Here is a 23,652-nt window from a genome sequence, read left to right as displayed (position 1 = left end):
AGGAAGGAAGAAGAAAAGCTATAGAAGTAGCAGACGGAAGAAAACATCGGAAGATTGATTATTTCTTTGACATATCTTCTTGTAGTGTAACATAAGCATGTATAGGTTTTAAACTACTAATTAAATTGCGTGCACACATTAACATAATAGGAATACAGCTTTATAACCAAAGCAGACCTACAATTACCAGCCATATTCAGTGAAACCAAGAAAACCAGTTAGGCACCCTAGGCATTTGTGAAAACTTGTCAATGATATGATGGATATTGTCTAACTGAATTTGAATAGTTTGAGAAAAATCAGACAAAATAAAACAACACATTCCTGGGAACTGTTCACATCCCATATGTTGTTTTAACAGTAGATAGTCTATAGTTGCAAGATTTTGGGGCACTGCAACTTGCACTTCTCCTAATTCTTGGTTGAGTTCCAACAGTTTAGATCCAGTCAAATTTGTTGTTTTACTGTATGCACAGGCCAGCTTAGATATCTCCTTTCTCATTGCAATGGCAAGTCCAGGAACTGGTGGGATGAATGCAGCTACAACTGCAACAGCACCAGGATCTTTGTTGAAGTTTTTTGATGATCTTCTGCTGGAATGACTCTTCCAGAGGATGTTGATGTTGGAAGTTCTTCATATCGTATCTTAATTCGTTTTCTGGGTAGCCAAATTAGGCTTTGATCCTCTGTATAAACACAAACAGACCCTTTGCCCGCCCTTTGATATGCCCTTTATACCATTGTGAAGAACTTATTGGAGATCACCACACAGGAACTGCTTTTTTTTTTTTTAAAGAAAGGAGAATTATCAGAAAATGTACTTCCATAGCTGATCATCTGACACCCTTTAAATGATCAAAAATTAAGGATATGTAAAGCATGCATTAATCGGTAATTTGCAGTTGGTTTTATCCTATTAAGGCGTAATCCCCCTTTTCTTTCTCTTTTCTTTTTTTTTATTATCATTAATCTACTATTACATGAAGAATATTATGTTTACTAGGCTCTCCCCTATACCAGGTCCCCCCCCAACAAACCCCTTTACTATCACTGTCCATAAGCATAGCAAAATGCTGTAGAATCACTACTTGTCTTCTCTGTGTTGCACAGCCCTCCCCTTTCTCCCCCCCATTATGTATGCTAATCATAATACCACCTTTCTTCTCCCCACCCCCCCTTATCCCTCCCTACCCACCCATCCTCCACAGTCCCTTTCATTTTGGTACCTGTTAGTCCATTCTTGGGTTCTGTGATTCTGCTGCTGTTTTGTTCCTTTAGTTTTTCCTTTGTTCTTATACTCCACAGATGAGTGAAATCATTTGGTATTTCTTTTTTTCCGCTTGGCTTATTTCACTGAGTATAATACCCTCTAGCTCCATCCATGTTGTTGCAGTCTTATTCTTTTTGATGCAATTGTGAATGGAATTGTTTTCCTGATTTCTCTTTCTGCTAGTTCATTGTTAGTGTATAGGAACGCCAGAGATTTCTGTGTGTTAATTTTATATCCTGCAACTTTGCTGAATTCCGATATTAGATCTAGTAGTTTTGGAGTGGAGTCTTTAGGGTTTTTGATGTACAGTATCATGTCATCTGCAAATCGTGACAGTTTGACTTCTTTACCAATCTGGAATTCTTCTATTTCTTTGTTTTGTCTAATTGCCGTGGCCAGGACCTCCAGTACTATGTTTAATAACCGTGGGGAGGGTGGGTATCTCTGTCTTGTTCCCGATCTTAGAGGAAAAGCTTTCAACTTCTCGCTGTTAAGTATGATATTGGCTGTGTGTTTGTCATATATGGCCTTTATTTTGTTGAGGTACTTGCCCTCTCTACCCATTTTGTTGTAGTAGTCCATTTTTTTATTGAGGAAACAGTCTTTGGGAGCATCCAACATTTTTTAGATCATCTTACAGTGGTGGTGATGATTATATTGCCTGAAAGGCATACATTTTTGAGTGGCTTTTCTATGTGTTTCTAGAACATATTCTTGCAGTTGAAATTACAGCAATTTCTCATACCTCAGTAGGGTATTTACTTTAAGCCTGTATAGAACATTTTTAGTTGTATATTCTAAAATAGATCAGTTCTTTACATATTAGTTGTTTTGAAATATTTAAAATTGTTAAGCAACTGTTTAAAAACAAAACACCTATGATCAGAAAAGTGTTTTAACATGAATGATTTGGCTTCTCTGCCTTTAAGGAAACAAAATTACTTACGTGAGCTATTTCTTAGATTTTCCTAGAAGTTGAGGTTAGCATAAACAAAACATTTATGTAAAACTCTGACAAATCTGATAATACCTTTGTTTCTATTTTGAGACTAGTAAAAATACTGACACAGTTTATTCATAATCAAAGTGTTAGACATGTATTGTCTACTGATGTGTTATTCAGAGATGTTTACCAAATGATGGACTGCACAGTGAGTAAGAATGCTGCGGGCACTTTTAGCTATTTCATGGTCTTTAGTGCAGTTTCGTTTTTCAGTGTGAGTCCCTGGTATGTTGTGGCCTTTAAGGGCTTGTTTTTAAAGATACTAAATGAGCAAAGGTAAAACTCTATTTATACTTTAATAGTATGCTCCAGCTAGATTCTGTAATATGTTTCAACTCCAATAATTGATAATGTTTTTGGGCCCCTTGACCCTTTAATTTATCCATGTTACTTTTCCCTTTAAATAGTTGTGTTATCAGTTAAGAAGCAACTTAGTATCTATCCGTCCAAACATAGTGTGACATCTTGGTATATTTGGTTATTTTTGACATACACTGAAAGTAATTTGTTACTAATAGTTATAATAACAAAGTTGGTTAATTATTTCCTTTAAAAAATATCCCTATAACACTATCCTTTTAATATCACTGACTGCTTTCCTCTATGGAAGAGAGGTGAAACTGAAGATCTCTTGTCAGGAATTTGTGTGATTTTTACCTGTGGGAACATAATTCATGTCAGTATAGAAAAAAATTTTTAGTATCATAATGTTAATCTCTTCCTCTCTACACACCTTTCTTACAGGAACTTTGCCAGTTAACCAATCTTTGGGCAGAGAGATTCTGTGCTTTGGAGGAAAAATGTGAAAGCATTCAGAAACCACTTAGTAATGTCCAAGAAAATACAGAACAGTAAGCTGTTTTTAAATTTTCTGACTTTTCTCTGCCTAAAATTATTTCAGAATAAAAAGCTTCAAATAGCACAAATACTATCCACCTAATTTCTCATTTAACATATTATTATGTTTGCTTGATCACTCTCATTTCCTCTCTCTCCCCTTCTCTGATATTACATATGTATATTATATATATGTGTGTGTGTGTATACACACATCTTTTCTAAATTAGCTGTAAATAAGTTACAGCTATGATGTCTACTTTCCCCTAAACACTTAAGTGTGTATTTTCTGAAAACAAAGATGATCTTATACAACCATACTACCAATATTTTAAATCAAAATTAGTATTGGTCACCATTATTATCTAATATATAGATCTAACTCAAGCTTTTCTAATTGTCTCATTAATGTTCTTTATTGGAAAAGAAAAGATTTTTCCATCTGTTCTAGGATTTAACGCAGAACCACACATAGCATTTAATGTCACGTCCCTTGAGTCTCGTTTAACCTGCAGCAGTTTTTAGTCTTTGTCTTTTGTGACCTTTCCTTTTTTTTTTTTTAAGAGTGTGGAATGTTTATTTAATACACTGTCCCACAGCTGGGGTCAGCCTTTATGATTAACTGCAGTTGTCAAGAATACCCCAAACGTGGTTTGTTCTCAGTGCATCTCAGATAGCAAGAGGTACATGACTTTGTCTCACATTGATGATATTTTATTTAACTTTGATAACTTGGTTACGCTATTGTTTTCCAGATTTTTCCACTGTAAAGTTAATCTTTTCCTTTGTACGTAATAAAGAATTTATGGAAGGATACTTTGAATCTACCTAAGTATTCTGTTCCACCTAGCATCTATTAATGCACATGCTGGAAATAGGTATAATGATGGTCGTCTTTTTTTCTAATTCCATCATTCCTTCTACATTTATTAGTTGGCATTCTACTGAGAGGAAGAATTTTTCCTTTCACCTCCCATTTATTCATATTATTTATGTTAGCACGTACTCATGGGTTCTTTTATCCTCTGGGTTATAATCCACTGTTATTTATTTTGCTGTTCCAATTATCCCAGTTTTGATTAGTGAGAGCCCCTCTAAGTTTACTCCTGTGTCCTTTTGATATGACCTATCCTTTTTGGGCATTATTTCTGTTATAGCAAGATGTTCCAGGCTCATCTTGTACTTTTTCAGCCCTAGTTCTGGAGCCAAGATCTGGTCACCAAGTGTGCTCATTACTACTGGGATGTCATTTCTTCTAGGCTCTCTAGGTGGACACAGCTAGAAGTATATTTGTGTTTATGTATATGTATATGTATATGCACATCACTATCTTTCTATGCCATATATATGTTCTGTTTTTCAACTTTGAGAACCTGACTTTCATTCCCAACATATTTACTTATTTGCTTAATCTTAGAGTACACATTCAGTAATTTCACAATTTTTAACTGTTAACAGTGGTGGAATATATACTTACTAAACAGATCATGGTTTGGCAAACTATGGCTGACAGGCTGGATGTTATTGCAAACATTTTACTGGACACAGTCATGCCCATTTGTTTAGGTGTTGCCTTTGGCTATCTTTGGCTGCCTTTGCACTGCAAAGATACATCAAAGACTGTAGCCTATAAACTTGAAGTATTTGCTGTCTGTGTCTTTAAGAATAAGTTTGCTGATTCCTGCATTAGATTTTAATGTTGCTTTATAGCCTTTGCTTGCTAGTCTCACATACTTACCTTATGTTCCAGTAAGACTTACATTTTCTTTTAGAAGTTTTATAATTTTATGTAAGATTTAAATCCATGATCCATTTTGAATTTTTTTATATAACGTGTGAGGTTTGTCAAGGCTCAATTTTTTGCCCATGGATATTCTAAACTCATGAGGAGAAGGATATTCTATTATATTTACCCCATTTTTGCCTAGTAAATTGTCCATTCCTGAAGTTCCAAGCTTCTTTCTGTTCTAGAACTTCCTTTAATCTTCAAGGCTAGGTCTGCTGGCCACAAATTCTGGTTTCCTTTGAGAATGTCTCGATTTCCCCTTCATTTCTGAAAGATATTTTCACTGCATATAGAATTCAGAATTGGCATTTCTTTTCTTTCAGCACTTGGAATATGTTATTTCATTTTCTTCTGGCCTCCATGAGATGAGAAATCTGCTGTTGTTCAAATAATTATCCTCTTTGGGCAATTTTTCTCTAGCTACTTACAAGATATTTTTCTTTGTCTTTAGTTTTTAGAATTTTGATTACATTGTGTCTTCTTTCATACTTCTTTGAGTTCAGCCCATTTGTGTTTGCCAAGCTTCTTGAATCTGTAGCCTTTTATTAAAATAGGAAATTTCCATCCATTATTTCTTTGAACATCTTTCAGTCCTATAGTCCTTCTCACCTTCTTCTAAGACTTTGATGATGCAAATGTTAGACATTACAGTCCCATAGGTCTCTGAGGGTATGGATATGTGGTCTATTTTCTCTTTGCTCAGATGGAGTAAATTCTGTGACCTGTCTTCATGTTCACTGATCTTCCTCTGTCACCTCATGTACTGCTGAACCCGTTCAGTGAGCTGTTTCAGTTATTACACTTTTCAGTTTTATTTTCATTTGCTTCTTTCAGTCTCTTCTATTTCTTTGCTAAGATTAAGATTAAGATTTGCTAAGATTTTCCCAGAAATATTTTAACTGCTCATTGAGACATTTTTATGACAGCTGCATTAAAATCCTTGCCAGATAATTCTGATATCTAAATTACCTCAGTGTTGGCACCTTTCTTCTTTCCTTTTTTAAGTTCTGGTTTTCCAGAGTGTTTTTTTATTGTACCTTGAACATTTTTGTTATTATCTTAGGAGATTCCAAATCTTATTTAAGTCTTCTTCTTTTTCGCAGGCTTTCACTGTGTAGGTTTAGTGTGCAGGTCTGGGCCCACTTAAATGAGCTGTGGTTCCATGCCAATTAAATTTCAGAGCCCTTGCCATGTGTTATTCTGGTATGCTTTATCTGTGTGCCACCCACATGAGAAAGATCTGTCTTCTGTTTTTGATAGATGAGGTGTTCTTTACTTGTCAGTTAGTTCAAGGTGACTGATAGTGCTATCTGAATCATGTGTATCTTTACTGAGTTTCTGCCTACTTATGCAATCAATTGCGAAGAGGGATGTTGAAATCTCCAGCTCTAATTGTAGATTTGTCCATTTCTGTAAATTTTATCAGTTACCTCATATATGTGATGCTCTCTTGTTCAGTATGTACAAATTTAGGGTTGATATGTCCTTATCATTATGTAATGTCTCTTTTTATCCCCCAATAGTCTTCCTTGTTCTGAAGTCTACTTTGTCTGAAATTAATTTAAGTACTTCAACTTTCCTTTGATTGCTACTTGCATAATGTATCTTTCTCTATCCCTTTATTTTTGGCCTAAATCTTTTATATTTAAAGTGGGTTTCTTGTAGGCAACGTATAATTGGGTCTTCCTTTTTTATCAAATTGAGCTATGTATGACTTTTTTCTTTTTTTTTTAGGATTTTTTTTTTTCTATTTTGGTATCATTAATCTACAATTACATGAAGAACATTATGTGTACTAGGCTCCCCCCTTCACCAAGTCCCCCCCACATACTCTTTCACAGTCACTGTCCATCAGTGTAGTAAGATGCTATAAAATCACTACTTGTCTTTGTGTTGCACAGCCCTCCCTGTGCCCCCACCACACTATATGTGCTAATCGTAATGCCCCCCTTTTCTTCCCCGCTCTTGTCCCTCCCTTCCCACCCATCCTCCCCAGTCCCTTTCCCTTTGGTATTAGTCCATTCCTGAGTTCTTTGATTCTGTTGCTATTTTTTTCCTTCAGTTTTCCTTTGTTCCTGATACTCCACATATAAGTGAAGTAATTTGGTACTTGTCTTTCTCCGCGTGGCTTATTTCACTGAGCACAATACCCTCTAGCTTCATCCATGTTGTTGCGAATGGTAGGATTTGTTATTTTCTTATGGCTGAGTAATATTTCATTGTGTATATGTACCACATGTTCTTTATCCATTCATCTACTGATGGACACTTAGGTTGCTTCCATATCTTGGCTATTGTAAATAGTGCAGTGATAAACATAGGGGTGCATCTGACTTTTTCAAACTGGAGTGCTGCATTCTTAGGGTAAATTCCTAGGAGTGGAATTCCTGGGTCAAATGGTAAGTCTATTTTGAGCATTTTGAGGAACCTCCATACTGCTTTCCACAATGGTTGAAGTAATTTACATTCCCACCAGCAGTGTAGGAGGGTTCCCCTTTCTCCACAACCTGGCCAACATTTGTTGTTGTTTGTCTTTTCGATGATGGTGATCCTTACTGGTGTGAGGTGATATCTCATTGTGGTTTTAATTTGCATTTCTCTGACGACAAGCAATGTGGAGCATCTTTTCATGTGTCTGTTGGCCATCTGAATTCTTTTTTGGAGAACTGTCTGTTCGGTTCCTCTGCCGATTTTTTAATTGGATTATTTGTTTTCTGTTTGTTGAGTGGGTGAGCTCTTTATATATTTTGGATGTCAAGCCTTTATTGAATCTGCAATTTATAAATATATTCTCCCATACTGTAGGGTACCTTTTTGTTCTTTTGATGGTGTCTTTTGCAGTACAGAAGCTTTTCAGCTTAATATAGTCCCACTTGTTCATTTTTGCTTTTGTTTTCCTTGCCTGGGGAGGTATGTTCAAGAAGAGGTCACTCATGTGTATGTCTAAGAGATTTTGCCTATGTTTTTCTCTAAGAGTTTTATGGTTTCATGACTTACATTCAGGTCTTTGATCCATTTTGAATTTACTTTTGTATATGGGGTTAGACAGTGATCGAGTTTCATTCTCTTACATGTAGCTGTCCAGTTTTGCCAGCACTATCTGTTGAAGAGATTGTCATTTCCCCATTGTATGTCCATGGCTCCTTCATCATATATTAATTGGCCATATATGTTTGGGTTAATGTTTGGAGTCTGTATTCTGTTCTCCTGGTCTGTGGCTCTGTTCTTCTGCCAGTACCAAATTGTCTTGATTACTGTGGCTTTGTGGTAGAGCTTGAAGTTGGGGAGCGAGATCCCCCCAACTTTATTCTTCTTTCTCAGGATTGCTTTGGCTATTCGGGGTATTTGGTGGTTTCACATGAATTTTTGAACTATTTGTTTCAGTTCATTGAAGAATGTTGCTGGTAATTTGATAGGGATTGCATCAAATCTGTATATTGCTTTGGGCAGGATGGCCATTTTGACGATATTAATTCTTCCTAGCCATGAGCATGGGATGAGTTTCCATTTGTTAGTGTCCCCTTTAATTTCTCTTAAGACTGACTTGTAGTTTTCAGGGTATAGGTCTTTCACTTCCTTGGTTAGGTTTATTCCTAGATGTTTTATTCTTTTTGATGCAATTGTGAATGGAATTGTTTTTGTGATTTCTCTATTAGTTCATTGTTAGTGTATAGTAAAGCCACAGATTTCTGTGTGTTAATTTTGTATCCTGCAACTTTGCTGAATTCTGATACTAGTTCTAGTAGTTTTGGAGTGGATTCCTTAGGGTTTTTTATGTACAGTCTCCTATCATCTGCAAATAGTGACAGTTTGACTTCTTCTTTACCAGTCTGGATTCCTTGTATTTCTAATTGCCGTGGCTAGGACCTCTAGTACTATGTTGAATAACGGTGGGGATAGTGGGCATCCCTGTCTTGTTCCCGATCGCAGGGGAAAAGCTTTCAGCTTCTCGGTGTTCAGTATGATGTTGGCTGTGGGTTTATCATATATGGCCTTTATTATGTTGAGGTACTTGCCCTCTATACCCATTTTGGTGAGAGTTTTTATCATGAATGGATGTTGAATTTTGTCGAATGCTTTTTCAGCATCTATGGAGATGATGATGTGGTTTTTGTCCTTTTTGTTGATGTGGTGGATGATGTTGATGGATTTTCGAATGTTGTACCATCCTTGCATCCCTGGGATGAATTCCACTTGGTCATGCTGTATGATCCTTTTGATGTATTTTTGAATTTGGTTTGCTAATATTTTGTTGAGTATTTTTGCATCTACGTTCATCAGGGATATTGGTCTGTAGTTTTCTTTTTTGGTGGGGTTTTTGCCTGGTTTTGTTATTAGGGAAATGTTGGCTTCATAGAATGAGTTTGGGAGTATTCCCTCCTCTTCTATGTTTTGGAAAACTTTACGGAGTATGGGTATTATGTCTTCTCTGTATGTCTGATAAAATTCCGAGGTGAATCCATCTGGCCCGGGGGGTTTTGTTCTTGGGTAGTTTTTTGATTACCGTTTCAGTTTCTTTGCTCGTAATTGGTTTGTTTAACTTTTGTGTTTCTTCCTTGGTCAGTCTTGGGAGGTTGTATTTTTCTAGGAAGTTGTCCATTTCTCCTAGGTTTTCCAGCTTGTTGGCATATAGGTTTTGATAGTATTCCCTAATTATTCTGTGTATTTCTGTGGGGTCCGTTGTGATTTTTCCTTTCTCGTTTATGATTCTGTGCATGTGTCTTGACTCTCTTTTTCTCTTAAGAAGTCTGGCTAGAGGCTTATCTATTTTGTTTATTTCCTCTAAGAACCAGCTCTTGGTTTCATTGATTTTTTTCTATTGTTTTATTCTTCTCAATTCTGTTTATTTCTTCTCTGATCTTTATTATGTCCCTCCTTCTGCTGACTTTAGGCCTCATTTGTTCTTCTTTTTACAATTTCAAAAATTGTGACATTAGACTATTCATTTGGGATTGTTCTTCCTTCTTTAAATATGCCTGGATTGCTATATACTTTCCTCTTAAGACTGCTTTTGCTGTGTCCCACAGAAGTTGGGGCTTAGTGTTGTTGTCATTTGTTTCTTATGTTGCTGGATCTTCATTTCAATTTGGTCGTTGATCCATTGTTTATTTAGGAGCATGTTATTAAGCCTCCATTTGTTTGTGAGCCGTTTTGCTTTCTTTGTACAATTTATTTCTAGTTTTATACCTTTGTGGTCTGAAAAGTTGGTTGGTAGGATTTCAATGTTTTGGAATTTACTGAAGCTCTTTTCGTGGCCTAGTATGTGGTCTATTCTGGAGAATGTTCCATGTGCACTTGAGAAGAATGTGTATCCTGCTGCTTTTGGATGTAGAGTTCTATATATGTCTATTAAGTCCATCTGTTTTAGTGTGTTGTTCAGTGCCTCCGTGTCCTTACTTATTTTCTGTTTGGTGTATCTGTCCTTTTGAGTGAGTGGTGTGTTAAAGTCTCCCAAAATGAATGCATTGCATTCTATTTTCTTCTTTAATTCTGTTAGTATTTGTTTCACATTTGTTGGTGCTCCTGTATTGGGTGCATATATGTTTATAATGGTTATATCCTCTTGTTGGACTGAGCCCTTTATCATTATGTAGTGTCCTTCTTTAACTCTTGTTACTTTCTTTGTTTTGAAGTCTATTTTGTCTGATATTAGTACTGCAACCCCTGCTTTCTTCTTGCTCTTGTTTGCCTGAAATATGTTTTTCCATCCCTTGACTTTTAGTCTATGCATGTCTTTGGGTTTGAGGTGAGTTTCTTGTAAGCAGCATATAGATGGGTCTTGCTTTTTCATCCATTCTGTTACTCTGTGTCTTTAGATTGGCGCATTCAGTCCATTTACATTTAGGGTGATTATTGAAAGATACATACTTATTGCCATTGCAGGCTTAAGATTCGTGGTTACCAAAGGTTCAAGGTTAGCTTCTTTGCTACCTTAGTGTCTAACTTAACTCGCTTGTTGAGCTATTATAAACACAGTCAGATGATTCTTTCTCTCCCTTCTTAATCCTCCTCCTCCATTCTCCATATGTTGGGTGTTTTGCTCTGTGCTCTTTTTAGGGGTGCTCCCATCTAGAGCAGTCCGTCTAAAATAACCTGTAGTGGTGGTTTGTGGAAGGCAAATTCCCTCAACTTTTGCTTGTCTGGGAATTGTTTAATCCCTCCTTCATATTTAAATGATAATCGTGCTAGATACAGTATCCTTGGTTCAAGGCCCTTCTGTTTCATTGCATTAAATATATCATGACATTCTCTTCTGGCCTGTAAGGTTTCTGTTGAGAAGTCTGATGATAGCCTGATGGGTTTTCCTTTGTAGGTGACCTTTTTTCTCTCTCTGGCTGCCTTTAATATTCTGTCCTTGTCCTTGATCTTTGCCAATTTAATTATTATGTGTCTTGGTGTCCTCTTTGGGTCCCGTCTCTCTGGAGTTCTGTGTGCTTCTGTAGTCTGTGCGTATATTTCCTCCCCCAGTTTGGGGAAGTTCTCAGAAATTATTTCTTCAAAGACAGTTTCTATCCCTTTTTCTCTCTCTTCTTCTTGTGGTACCCCTATAATGCGGGTTTTGTTCCTTTTGGATTGATCACACAGTTCTCTTAATATTGTTTCATTCCTGGAGATCCTTTTCTCTCTACGTCAGCTTCTATGAGTTCCTGTTCTCTGGTTTCTATTCCATCAATGGCTTCTTGCATATTATCCATTCTGCTTATTGATCCTTCCAGAGATTGTTTCACTTCTGTAATCTCCCTCCAGACGTCATCCCCTAGCTCTTGTGTATTTCTCTGCAGCTCCGTCAGCATGTCTATAATTTTTATTTTGAATTCTTTTTCAGAAGTCTGGTTAAGTCTATCTCCTCAGGGGTTGTGATTTTGGTATGTGTCAAATTCTTTTGCCTTTTCATGGCTGTAGAAATAGTTTGCGGAGCTGGTGCAAGTGATGGCTGGGAGAACGTCCCTTCTTATTCGTTTGTCCCCTTCCTCTCTTGGGAGAACAGTGACCTCTTGCAGATTTTGCTGGGCAGCTGTGCCCAGACAGGGCTTCTGATTCTTGCCCGGCCGCTATGGAGTTTAGCTCCACAGTCGCTGTGGGGTGGCCTACCTCGGGCTGCTGCTCCGATGTGGCTGAGCCGCATTGGAGGGGAAATGGCTGGGAGGCTGTTTATCTCCATGAGGGGCCTTCCAGCTGCCCTGCTGCCCAGGGGGTTAGGGGTGCCCAGAGTTCTCCGGGATTCCTGGCTGCTCGCTATGTGTCCCGGGATGCTTCCATCCTGCTGTGGGGTCCCTGGTCCGTTTAAGACTTTGAAAAAGCACTCGCTTTTCTTTGTCCCAGGGGTGCCGGCTGCGGGGACCCGCTCATAGGTCTTACTTTCCTGTTTTCCTAGTTTCCAGCACCCCATGCACGCACTGTGTCTGCGCTCTGGTGCGGATGGCTAGGGCTTGCTCTTTAGCAGTCCTGGGCTCCCTCTCCCTCCCCACTCCGACTCCTCTCCTCCCACTGGGAGCTGGGGTGAGGGGCGCTCAGGTCCCGCCGGGCCGTGGCTTGTATCTTACCCCCTTCACGAGGCACTGGGTTCTCGCAGGTGTGGATGTAGTCTGGCTGTTGTCCTGTGTCTTCTGGTCTCTCTTTTAGGAAGAGTTGTATTTGTTGTATTTTCAAAAATATATGTGGTTTTGGGACGAGATTTCCGCTGCTCTACTCACGCCATCATCTTGGCTCCTGTATGTATAACTTTTAAGTGGTGTGTTTAGACCTTTTTGATATAGTTGGATTAAAATCTACCATTTTGCTGTTTTCTGTTTGTTACATCATTTATTCTGTTTCCTTTCCTAATTTAAGTTAGCATTTTTGTTTTCATTTTCTCTTCCATTGACTTATCATTTATATTTTTTAAACTACCTTTTTTAATGAGTTTTTTCTAGGATTAATAGTATATATTTCAAATTTTTAATCTACCTTCAAATAATTTGCTGTTTTATGTATAGTGAAAGCACATTATAATTGTATGTTCCCAATTCTTTCTGTCTCTTATGCATTATTTTCATAGATTTTACTTTACATATGCTATGTACACCGAATCAATCCATTGTTACTGTGATTGTTTTAACTCTTTTCATTTTTAAGATGGCTACTAGACATTATTAAATTGCATGTGTGGCTCGCATTGTATTTCTGTTGAACAGTGCTGCTCTACAATGCTGGCTATCACCTATCCTTCTACCGAATAACTCCTGCCATCTGTCTTTCAATCCTGTTGCTGGTCCTGTTCATTATATCACATTCCATTCTGAAGTCTTCCTTCTATCTCTGAATCTAGGTAGTGTTTCCTCACTTTTTATTTCTGGTGTGTAGACTTTTAAGGACTTCTGGCTTTTTGCAAAGCTTTAAAGGGAATAGGAGAGTAGGATTAAAATTGGAAGGGAACTATGATATATTTTCTTGAAGACTTGTGCAAATCATGTTTCCTATCTTCCTGACATTTATTGTCTATACCATTTTTCTCAAAGTGTGGTCCCAAGGACCATGTAAAAAAAAACAGCCAGAATTTAGGGCCCAGGAATTTAGGTGAGGATTATGTACACTGAAGTTTGAGGCCCTGCCTTTGGCATTTATTGTCATGGATTGTAGTCATTTAGGAATAAATTTCATCTTCCTACTATGTTGTCATTGGATAGATTTGTTGTATTAATCATCTCCAGATTTACCACTTACATTTTCCTTTTTTAATTATTTCCTACTATGTTGTCATTGGATAGATTTGTTGTATTAATCATCTCCAGATTTATCACTTCTTTTCCTTTTTTAATTATTTCCACTTAATCTGTAGTTGAACTGCTTTCAACACATTTGCTTCTTTGCTTGGTTTACTCACATGTAGCACCATCTAGTGGTGATAGGGGGTAACTTTCATTCCCCAAAGTTTAACTCTGGTCCTATGGGATGACTTTGATATAGGGAGACTTAGTGAGAGAAAGAAACCATCAGTGAATTTTAAATGTATGTTGTAGCTGGCATTGGTTTTATATCAGGGTTTTATTATAGTGTATTACATGGGCTATATGTATAGTTTGTCACATCCCAATATAATTTCCTTTTAATTACTAGAAAACTTTATAGTTCACTTTTTGCTTTATTACATTTATAATTTTTATGATTCATTCTATGTTATAGGCAAGGAAAAACTGCTTAAGAACAGAAATGACTGAATGGTTTAGGGACTCGACTGAGTAGAGGCTATAGTACATGCACCTTAAGAACATAGTGTAGTGGAAGGAATAAAACATGTAGACAGATTTCAATTTAAAAAGTGTATAGTTAATATTCTAAGAGGTACGAAGTAAGCATCATATCTACAGGAGGGCTAGGAGAGATTTTATGAGAAAAGAGACATTTTCAAAGGTCATTGAATAGCAGATGTAATGTCAGTCTGCTGTGAAAAGATATGGCCAAAGCATCCATTCTCAACGTCAGAGATTAATTAAGAACATGGGCTTTGGAGCCAGAGTGCCTGGGCTCAGATATACTATTTTTGAGCTGTGTGATCTCGGGCAAGTTATATATCCTTTGAGTCTGAGTCTTCCATTTTAACAATGTTTCTCTGTTTTCCTATAGGAAATCCAAGGATATAATCAGCAAAACTACTTCTCATAGTAAAAAGTTTTGTGCTGATTCTGATGGCTTGTCACAGGAACTCAGATATTTTAACCAAGAAGGTTCAAAATTGGTTGAAGAGTCTGTGAAACACTGTGATAAACTCAATAGCAACCTTGAAATAGTATCTCAAGAGACTGAACAGAGATGTGAGGCACTGAAAGCAAGCACACTTTGTTTTTCTGAACAGTGGGTATCTTGCTCAAATAAAAGGGAAGAGGAACTTCAGAATTTATTGGAGGTAATAACTTTGTAACTGGAACATACTTTGGAGAGAAGAGTGGTAGTCAGAAAATTAAATATTCTCTGCTAAGAATTGGTTTCAAAATAAATGGTATTTTAAAATATAATGAACAACTTAAAATTTTCTGTATAACAGTTGGTCTGATTATACTTGATCTTGTTTCATGTGTATATCTTTCCCATCTTCGAAATTATTTAATATTTATCTGATGTGTTCTGCGTCTATTCTTGGTTTTTGACTTATAGTTCCTTCAGTTAAGGGCACCCTGTCTTTTGATATATAATACCTTCCAATTTTTACTTTTCTCTAGGTACATTCAAACCTGTTACTGCTTTAAGTATTTAGGATATTGTTCTGGTTGCTCAAAGGATACTTGATAGGTTTGTGGGTTTGAACTTAACACTTGCATGAGCCCTTTGTGGCTTGGTTTTTCTTTCCATGCAATAAAAGGATTTTACTAATATTCTCAGGAATTTGGTAAAAGAATGTAAGTATTTTAAGCTATATAAGCTGTTTTCACTAAAAGAAACCAGGGCTAATAGAGAAATAGCTGATTTCAGGTTTGGAGCAGGAAATGTATCAGATGAGCCTAGAGATCTTATCACACCATAAAGTAAGGAAGCTATTTTAGATTAGTAGGGTTGTGTCAAAAAGACCCAGGAGCCAACCTGATGACACTCCCTTGTGTAAAGATGGTATAGTGTGAGGAAGAATAATTGTTGCAATAGATTAAAATGCATCAAATACATTAAAACTCATGAATTCATAAAAATTTCATTGGTCTCCTTTGGATTATGGTAGAGAAACAATGCATTAGTCTGAAAACTAATAAATAAAGGGAGACAAGCATCCATCTGCCTTTCCCAAAAGAATTATACTTGGTTTACCAGAGTGAAATAGATGAAGAAAAGTGTTTCACAGAAGAATTCCAGCTAATAGGATGAAGAAGAAATAATAGAATATTACTATTTTGCAATCCCTAATGAAATAACCCGTGTGGACATTAATAATTGCTTACATGATTTGATCAAAAGTTTATGGAGAACATTATTATTAATAGGGTAACTATACCCAAACCCACTGATTAATCTTGCCATGAGAGACACACCAGGCATTATGCGCTTTCAGTGCCACCTGCGAAATGTTCTTGCCAAAAGTTAAACCTGATCTAGATCAAGCCTTTGAATCTAGCTAGTTTTAGAAAATACAGAGGACAAACATATGGAAATGTAGCATAGAGATGCGATTGACCAAATCCAGAATTTGAGATATTCAATAGAGCAGAGGTCTGGTTTCTTCAACAACAAAATTTATTTTCAAGGAGAAAAGTATGAGACAGGGTAACCTATATCAAAAGAGAGTTAAGACTAGAGGGTGTTGAGTCCTCATTTCCCTGAGATAGTCTACATCTGTTGCATTAGGGTAATTATTATTAAGAATGGCCCTTTACTCTTGAAAGTATCCCAGTTTGGATGATAAATTGTATAGTTACCTACTTCAGAGATTATCAGCCAAATCTAATGATAAGTTCTGATTCAAACAAACCAATTGTGAAAAACATTTGACACAAATACTGAAATTTGAACACTGACTAGACATTGGATATAAACCAAAAATAAATCAATGTTAAACTTCCGAGATGTGAGAGTGGTCTTAGGCTCTTAACTCCTAGAGAAGTATGCTGAAATAATGGATGAAATTATATAAGATTTGCTTCAAAATAATCTTGTGGGGAGAAGGAGTAAGTGGTCAACCTTGTTTGATCAGTACCCCATGGGTTGATAAATGGTAAGACTGGGTAGTGAATAAAAGAGGTTTACTTATACTAGTCTCTCTACTTTTGTATGCTTAAAAAAAAAACTTATTAAGAAAAATTTCAAGGTAGGGGGAAATGATATATTGAATATAGTGACCACTCAGATTTTAATAACAAAAGCTCATTTGGCTCCTTTACAGGTTGTAAACCAAGGTTGTGAGGCTTCAAGTTCAGAGATTACTGAAAAATTAAGTGGACATAAAGCAGCTAATGAGAACCAGCATAACATTTTTCTTGGTCAGATAAGCACTGATGAAGAAAAATTAATGGCACAAAGTCTAGAACTTAATGAAACCATAAAAATTGGTTTGACAAAGCTTAATTGCTTTCTGCAACAGGATCTGAAACTGGATGTCCCAACAGGTACTACTAAAAGGGAAAGTGAACTGCTAAAACAATTTTTTTTTTAACTCTCTTATTGACGTATAGTTGACATATTAGTTTCGGGTATACAGCATAGCGATTCAACAATTATATACCTTACAACATGTTTACCACAATAAGTGTAATTATATCTTTCAACATACAGAATTAATGCAGTATTATTGACTGTATTTCCTATGCTGTACTTTTAATTTCTGTGATTTATTTTATAATTGGAGGTTTGTACCTCTTTATACCTTTTACCTTTTGTTCCCATCCCTATACTACTCTTCCCTCTGGCAACTACCAGGTTTTTCTCTGTATTTATGAGTTCGTAAGATTTTTAAAGTTCAGCCTTTTACAGTGCTAGGTGTTCAGAAAAACTAGGTTCTGCCATTGCCTGATAGGGATTTACCATCTTACTGTAATCAACTCGTATGGAAAAATTGGAACGTTAAAATAGCTTTAATTAAGCATTAGATGTCATAATATAGGTGACATACACTTCTAGAAATTTGGCCATTACAATTCAGTAAAATTTTATACACATTCAGGAAACTAACTTTGTTAAGAGAGGATATTTTAAAAGCAAACAAAAACCCAGCTAACCATCAATCTGGCACTGTTTATAAAAGGACATTTTAATACCAAAAATAGTGGAGGGATGCAATTAAATAAGTCTAGTTTAATGCAGAGTTCCCCACATTGTGCATTTTCTTATGTGTACCTCTCATTTTGCCATGGACTATTACATTGGCATTTAGGAGTCACCATTCTGGGAGGTCAGAGATGGCAAAAAGATCAGTTGTAAACTATTGATTCAGGGAAGCCTTCTTGGAAGAAGGGGAAGAAGGTATAACAAGATATTTAACACTTGATGAGTGTTAATTAAGTTATTTATTAGATTGTGTATATTATATATAATATATATATATACATATTTGTGTGTATTTAAGTTATTCATCAGATTGTGATATTTGTTGCATGCCCTATAATTTTACTGAAAAATTACTGAACTTTATAGTATGTAAACTATACTTAAAAAGTTTTTTTTAAGCTATTACAAAAGAAGATGGTACTAAAAAATGTTAATTTTCCCCTCAAGAGTCCTGTAATATTTATTGTCCACTCCTCAATGAAATTAGAACTACAAGTGTTAAGCAAAAAGGCAAGTGCATTGTAAATGATGAGCGCATGAGTTCATTACAGTTGACTCTTGAACAATGTGGGGCTTGCGGTGCTGATGCCCCACAGTTGAAAATAGGTGTATAATTTTTGACTCCCCCAGATCTTAATTATTAAAAGCTTTCTATTGACCAGAAGCTTTACCGATAATATAAAGTCAATTAACATTTTATGTTATATGTATTATGTACTGTATTCTTACAGTAAGCTAGAAAAAAGAAAATGTTTCTTTAAATTGTCTTAAATCTCCTAAAACTTTTCTAATACATTTATTGAGAAAATCACATAAAAGCAGACCTACTCAGTTCAAATCCACGCTGTTCAAGGGTCAATTATATAAAGAAATGTAACTTGTTAATACTTAGCTGCCACCAAGTTTACGCTGAAATGATTATCCCTATCAAAGTGATTCTGTTGGGAAAACTGTGCTCTAATTTCAGTAATGCTGCCATTTCTCAGAGCACCCTGATTCCTTTTAGAGTTTATACTATATCTTTTGTACATCCTGAGATGAAAAATTTCATGTTTTGGGGTAGGTTGAATCTTGAAAATATTTGAATCTACGTAAGAGCAGTTGTCATTAGGAAATATTAGTTATAAGCAGTAAATGCTTAACAGGTAGTAAAACTGGTTCTTGTGTGGCAGTAGTTATACTTTTGGAAGACAAAGACTCATTGGGCAGTATAAGGTCTAGCATTTAAAAAAGAAATCTTACTCTTATCCCACACTTCAATTTTTTCCACTTATATAATGCCCATTAAAGGTATGACACCACAGAGGAAGAATTATTTATACCCATCAACACTGGTGAGAACTGAACCACGTGAACAGCTCCTTGATCAGTTGAAAAGGAAACAGCCTGAGCTGTTAATGATGCTAAATTGTTCAAAAAACAACAAAGAAGAGATCAATCAGGTAAGTAAAATTAAAAGCATCATAATTTTAGAACTTTCAGAAACTTCTCAAGTCATCAACTTCATGTGAAGAATTTTATTCTTTGCTCTTTAATCCTTCTCTGTCTTTCATTAATGATAGTTGTATATCCTTAAGCCTACTTGTTTTAATCTGGCCATTGTTTTTTATTTGAATAATAGATAATAAAATAGCCAATATTTATGTTTTGCTTATGTCTAGACACTGTTCTATGCACTTTATAAAAATAAATTTATATTTACTCAGTTAATTCCCTCAACCCTCTAAGGTGGACGCTAGTACTCTTCCCATTTTACAGTTGAGGAATCTAAGAATTATCTTGTACCAAATTACAAGGTTGAAATTGGAATTAGAACTTAGACAAGCTCCACAATTTATGCTATTAACTATAGTAGTTATTGAAAAGTTGGGAAATGAGAAAGTAAGAGAGAAAGAATATAAAAAATAAACTGCAATACCATTATTCTGAGATTGCCATTTTTAACATTTTTATTATAGGTATTTATTATATGAAAACATTAGGGATTATTTCATTATGTTGTAGTCTTTCTACTAATTTTTTTTTTTACTTTCCACTAATTTTGTTGAGGTTTGACTTTTTCTGTAATGGGCATTGTGTTATTTTTCAAAGAAGAAAACTTGTGTGAAGATTTTTAAGCCTTTGGATTTACTCACTCACCCAGCTTCCTATTTTAGGACTTGGATGAAGAAAAGGAAGTTCTGGAGCACACTAATGAGGAGCCGCTAAGTCAAAAGCCATCTGTAGATGCTGGAATGGATTGTTCATCAGGTGGTGGAGTTCCATTTTTCCAGGTACCTGGGCATATCCTATCAGATACCCTTCCACATCTGATATAAGTCAGTCATTTGCTATTTAACATAAAGGCATTCCTCTTGGGGGGTGGAAGAGCAAAATATTCCAAGTAATTCCTTGTGGATGACTTGTTAACTTTTCTGATTTAAACAATTTACACAAATACGATAATTGACTAGGGGTTTTCTACAGGATAAATAAAGGCAAAGTTTGACTAAATCTTTTTATCCTCAGCTCATAATCTTCAACTGTTATATTCATCTCCTTTCTGCTTCCTTCATACTCAGAATGGATACAGAAAGAGGTCATTTCTCTCTTTGCTCCACCCTTGACTTGGAAGTCCTGGAGCCTATCTCTGCCCATGATCAGACTCTTGAAGGATAAGAGGTTTAAAAGATTTGAGAACCAAAAGCCTCAGGTTATATTGCTGATCTCCCGTTTGAAGCTTTTCTTTTGTCAGCTATTCCCCCATGTTTCCTGAGCTCCTCACCAGCCATGATCTTATCCAATTAAGTGCTGTGACCTCTCCTACCTGCTTTTAAACACTGTTGGGAGTATGGCAGTATTAACTACTTAACATCTTTCTGTCTATTTTGAAAACATGAGCTTAGACAGAGTCTGTGAGTAAGAATTTCCTTACATAAGTCATTGATGTCTATATTTTGCAGTTGAAGTGCTGCTACTTATATGTATATGCTTATGCTGGTCTTTAACGGACTTGAAGGTCTTTCCATCAAGGTCTAAAGATTCTCCATCCCTGATTTAAGATGTTAAAACTTGTAGCTCAGATTCTGTGAAATTCCTCCCTATCTGCCTCAAAGCAATTCTGTCCTACCTTTTGCTTTACTCTTTAGTATTAGAGAACTCTAAATATATTTCTTCCCATTGTTCAACCTTCTCTTCTATCTTACAAAGTTAAGAAAAGGGGGAAAGTTAAGAGAACCATAGTGACTACTTAATTCCTGGTTGAAAATCTTTTCCTTTCTCCCTGTTAAGAGCCACTGTCCTAAAGTAAGATCTTTAGGAAAGTCATGCAGAAGGTGAATATTTCTTTCATCCCACTCTTTCTCTTGGTGGTAAAATGAGAAGATGTTCATTGCTTTGTCAGGTTGTTGGTTCAAATTTGTTGCTGAGCTTTTTCACACTTCACAGTTTTTCACACTTATGATATGTGTGTGAAACCCAGAGAACTTTGAAAATCTTTATTTCTAGCTAGTATGTATCAAACATTACTTTATATTGACTTAATTTCTCCCCTTAAATCCACAGCATAAAAAACCACATGGAAAAGACAAAGAAAATAGAGGCATTAATGCAGTGGAGAGGTCTAAAGTGGAAGAAACGACTGAGCATTCTGCTACAAAGAGCAGATTACCTCTCCGAGCCCAGATAAATCTTTAGTTAACCTGAGGGTTGGTAATTTTATTTTTAAGAAAAATGAAAAATAACACCTGCAACCCCAGGACTTGAGCCTTTTGTATATATATAAATGAGTAGAAAATACCAAGGCTGTACTGTAAATTTTGTTGAATTTAATATCTATCCAGTTTTCTGTCATCCCTGCAGTTCACTGTGTATTAAATTGGGTTTCCTTTAGGATTTGCATTGAGTAAATATGTATTTCGAACTTTTGATATAAAACAGCCCTTTCATAACGAATGAAAAATATTTTTCTTACATATTAATAAATGGCAGATAAACAGAAGCTGCAGTGTTTTTCTAGGCTTGAATTTACATACACAAGTACCACCAATGCACCATCTCAGAAACGACCATCTTCTTTTCCTGATGTGATTGAATTATGTCTGTATTTGCTTGCCTCATTCCCTAGACTTTTCCATTCTGCCTTAGCCCACTTTCTTCCTTTTTTGTCATTTGTAGAGCTACAAAATGGTACCCATTTTTATTGTATGATACCAGAATTTTACCTAGAAATCACTTCTCTGTTGTTATCTCCAAAATTAGTCAACAATAAACAACTTTAGAAGTACCTCTTCCTTTAAAATATTTAATTTTTTTCCTCCTATATATGACACAATTTCATTCCTTTATAAAGTCCAACATATTAGCCCCAACAGAGTTCACAAAAAGCCAGCTTCTCCAGAATATTAGGGAACCTACCTAGCGCTCTGATTAATGGCTATGTGGCCCTATTTTGAGGCCTGTGTCCTTTGCAAAAGGTAACAGTGATATAAGAACTTTTAGAAGCTATTAATTATGACTATAATTTAAATTCTTTTGTTTACCTGATGGAACTTTTTGTTGTTATTATAATAAAATAGGTATATGTATATTTTTCTCTGTTGAAATCTTAACCTTTAAAAGGGCCCTGACAGTTTAGACCTGGCAGCCGAATTTCCAGAGATGGAGATGTTTCAGAATGAAGGACTAGAGCACTTAGGTGGAATATATGCAAAGAATGAATTATATGCCTACATCAAGTTAAAATGTATACATTTAGAGATTGGCTTTCGGTAACTAAGTAAAGCCAAACCTGTTGGAGAATTAAAAGATACACAATTTTGAAGAACTAAATTTACCTTGCAGAAGTAATTATCTTAATAAAAATAATGATATTATTTCTCTGCAAAATCGGATGTCAACACAAGCTATGGATGATACTATAAACTGATGATACAGTAATAAAATAAACTGTTCTCAGTAAATCCAAGATGAATAAATTTGGTTTCTACATTAACTTGCTTGTCCCCTTATTTCTTATTTGGCAATGGTATATTTACAGAGTTAAGCAAGTTGTATGGTAATTTCTAAAATAAACTTCTACACAGGTACCACCTAGGAAGAATGGCCTTGGTAAGTGCCCCAGGCTTCCAGTGCACTCCAAGGGGCTACACCTTAGTATGAGATGAAAGAACAGATTGGCGTCCATAGGGCCTAAAGCCAAGCTTTAAGTCATCTTATTCCCTGAATGTTTTACAGTTATCTAGGAATGCTAATGCAATGAGTTAAATAGTTTAACTAGTTTAACAGTTTTCCTGACAGAAACAAAAAGAAATCTCATGAGAATTTTAACATCTAGAACCTTAAACTATAAAGTAGCTCTACAAATTTTCATATACAACGTCAAGCACTCAAAAAATGATGATCAGCAAAAACAGAATAGGTAGATTCAAGAACCCATTCCTCTTCAGAGGTGCAAAAACACTCAGAAACAACTTTGTCAGAACTCTGGAAAGCAAAATATTTGCAGCAACCAAGCAGATGCTAAATCACAAAGGCACCCGAAAATCTTTCCTAGCTTTTTGGTGTTTTATTTGCCCTTGCTCCATTTCCCTTCCCGGTTCTGTAGTGGTCTTGAAGACAGACAGCAGCCATGTTCTCAGAGCAGAAGAGATCTTAATCTCAAAAATTATTGTTCTAACCTGTCTGGGATAACTTGAAACATTGGCACTTGCCTTTGTTTCATCTAACTTTGTTGTTAAAGAGAGTATGGGCGAAGATGTGGTACATATACACAATGAAATATTACTCAGCCATAAGAAGAAAACAAATCCTACCATTTGCAACAACATGGATGGAGCTAGATGGTATTATGCTCAGTGAAATAAGCCAGGTGGAGAAAGACAAGTACCAAATGATTTCACTCATCTGTGGAGTATAAGAACAAAGAAAAACTGAAGGAACAAAACAGCAGAATCACAGAACCCAAGAATGGACTAACAGTTACCAAAGGGAAAGGGACTGGGACGAATGGGTGGGAAGGGAGGGATAAAGGCAGGGAAAAAGAAAGGGGGCCTT

The 23,652-nt window shown here is 36.0% G+C and overlaps 1 protein-coding gene across 3 annotated transcripts in view; it reads left to right on the top strand.

Moving 5' to 3' along the window:
- Nucleotides 1–22,585, top strand: part of KIF11 (kinesin family member 11) — a 64,536-nt gene extending 41,951 nt beyond the window's left edge. For all 3 annotated transcript variants that reach the window (XM_037015713.2, XM_037015715.2, XM_037015714.2), the window contains 6 exons: nt 3,018–3,124; nt 14,500–14,779; nt 16,739–16,961; nt 18,910–19,061; nt 19,776–19,892; nt 21,163–22,585. In XM_037015713.2, the coding sequence (XP_036871608.2) occupies nt 3,018–3,124; nt 14,500–14,779; nt 16,739–16,961; nt 18,910–19,061; nt 19,776–19,892; nt 21,163–21,294 (1,011 nt within the window). In that variant the 3' untranslated portion in view covers nt 21,295–22,585. The remainder of the gene's footprint in view (nt 1–3,017; nt 3,125–14,499; nt 14,780–16,738; nt 16,962–18,909; nt 19,062–19,775; nt 19,893–21,162) is intronic.
- The last annotated feature ends 1,067 nt before the right edge of the window (nt 22,586–23,652 follow it).

This window comes from Manis javanica, chromosome 7, assembly GCF_040802235.1.
Source record: "Manis javanica isolate MJ-LG chromosome 7, MJ_LKY, whole genome shotgun sequence".
Lineage (NCBI taxonomy): Eukaryota > Metazoa > Chordata > Mammalia > Pholidota > Manidae > Manis > Manis javanica.
Note: the sequence above shows the minus strand (reverse complement) of the source record. Positions and strands in the feature narration are given on the sequence as shown.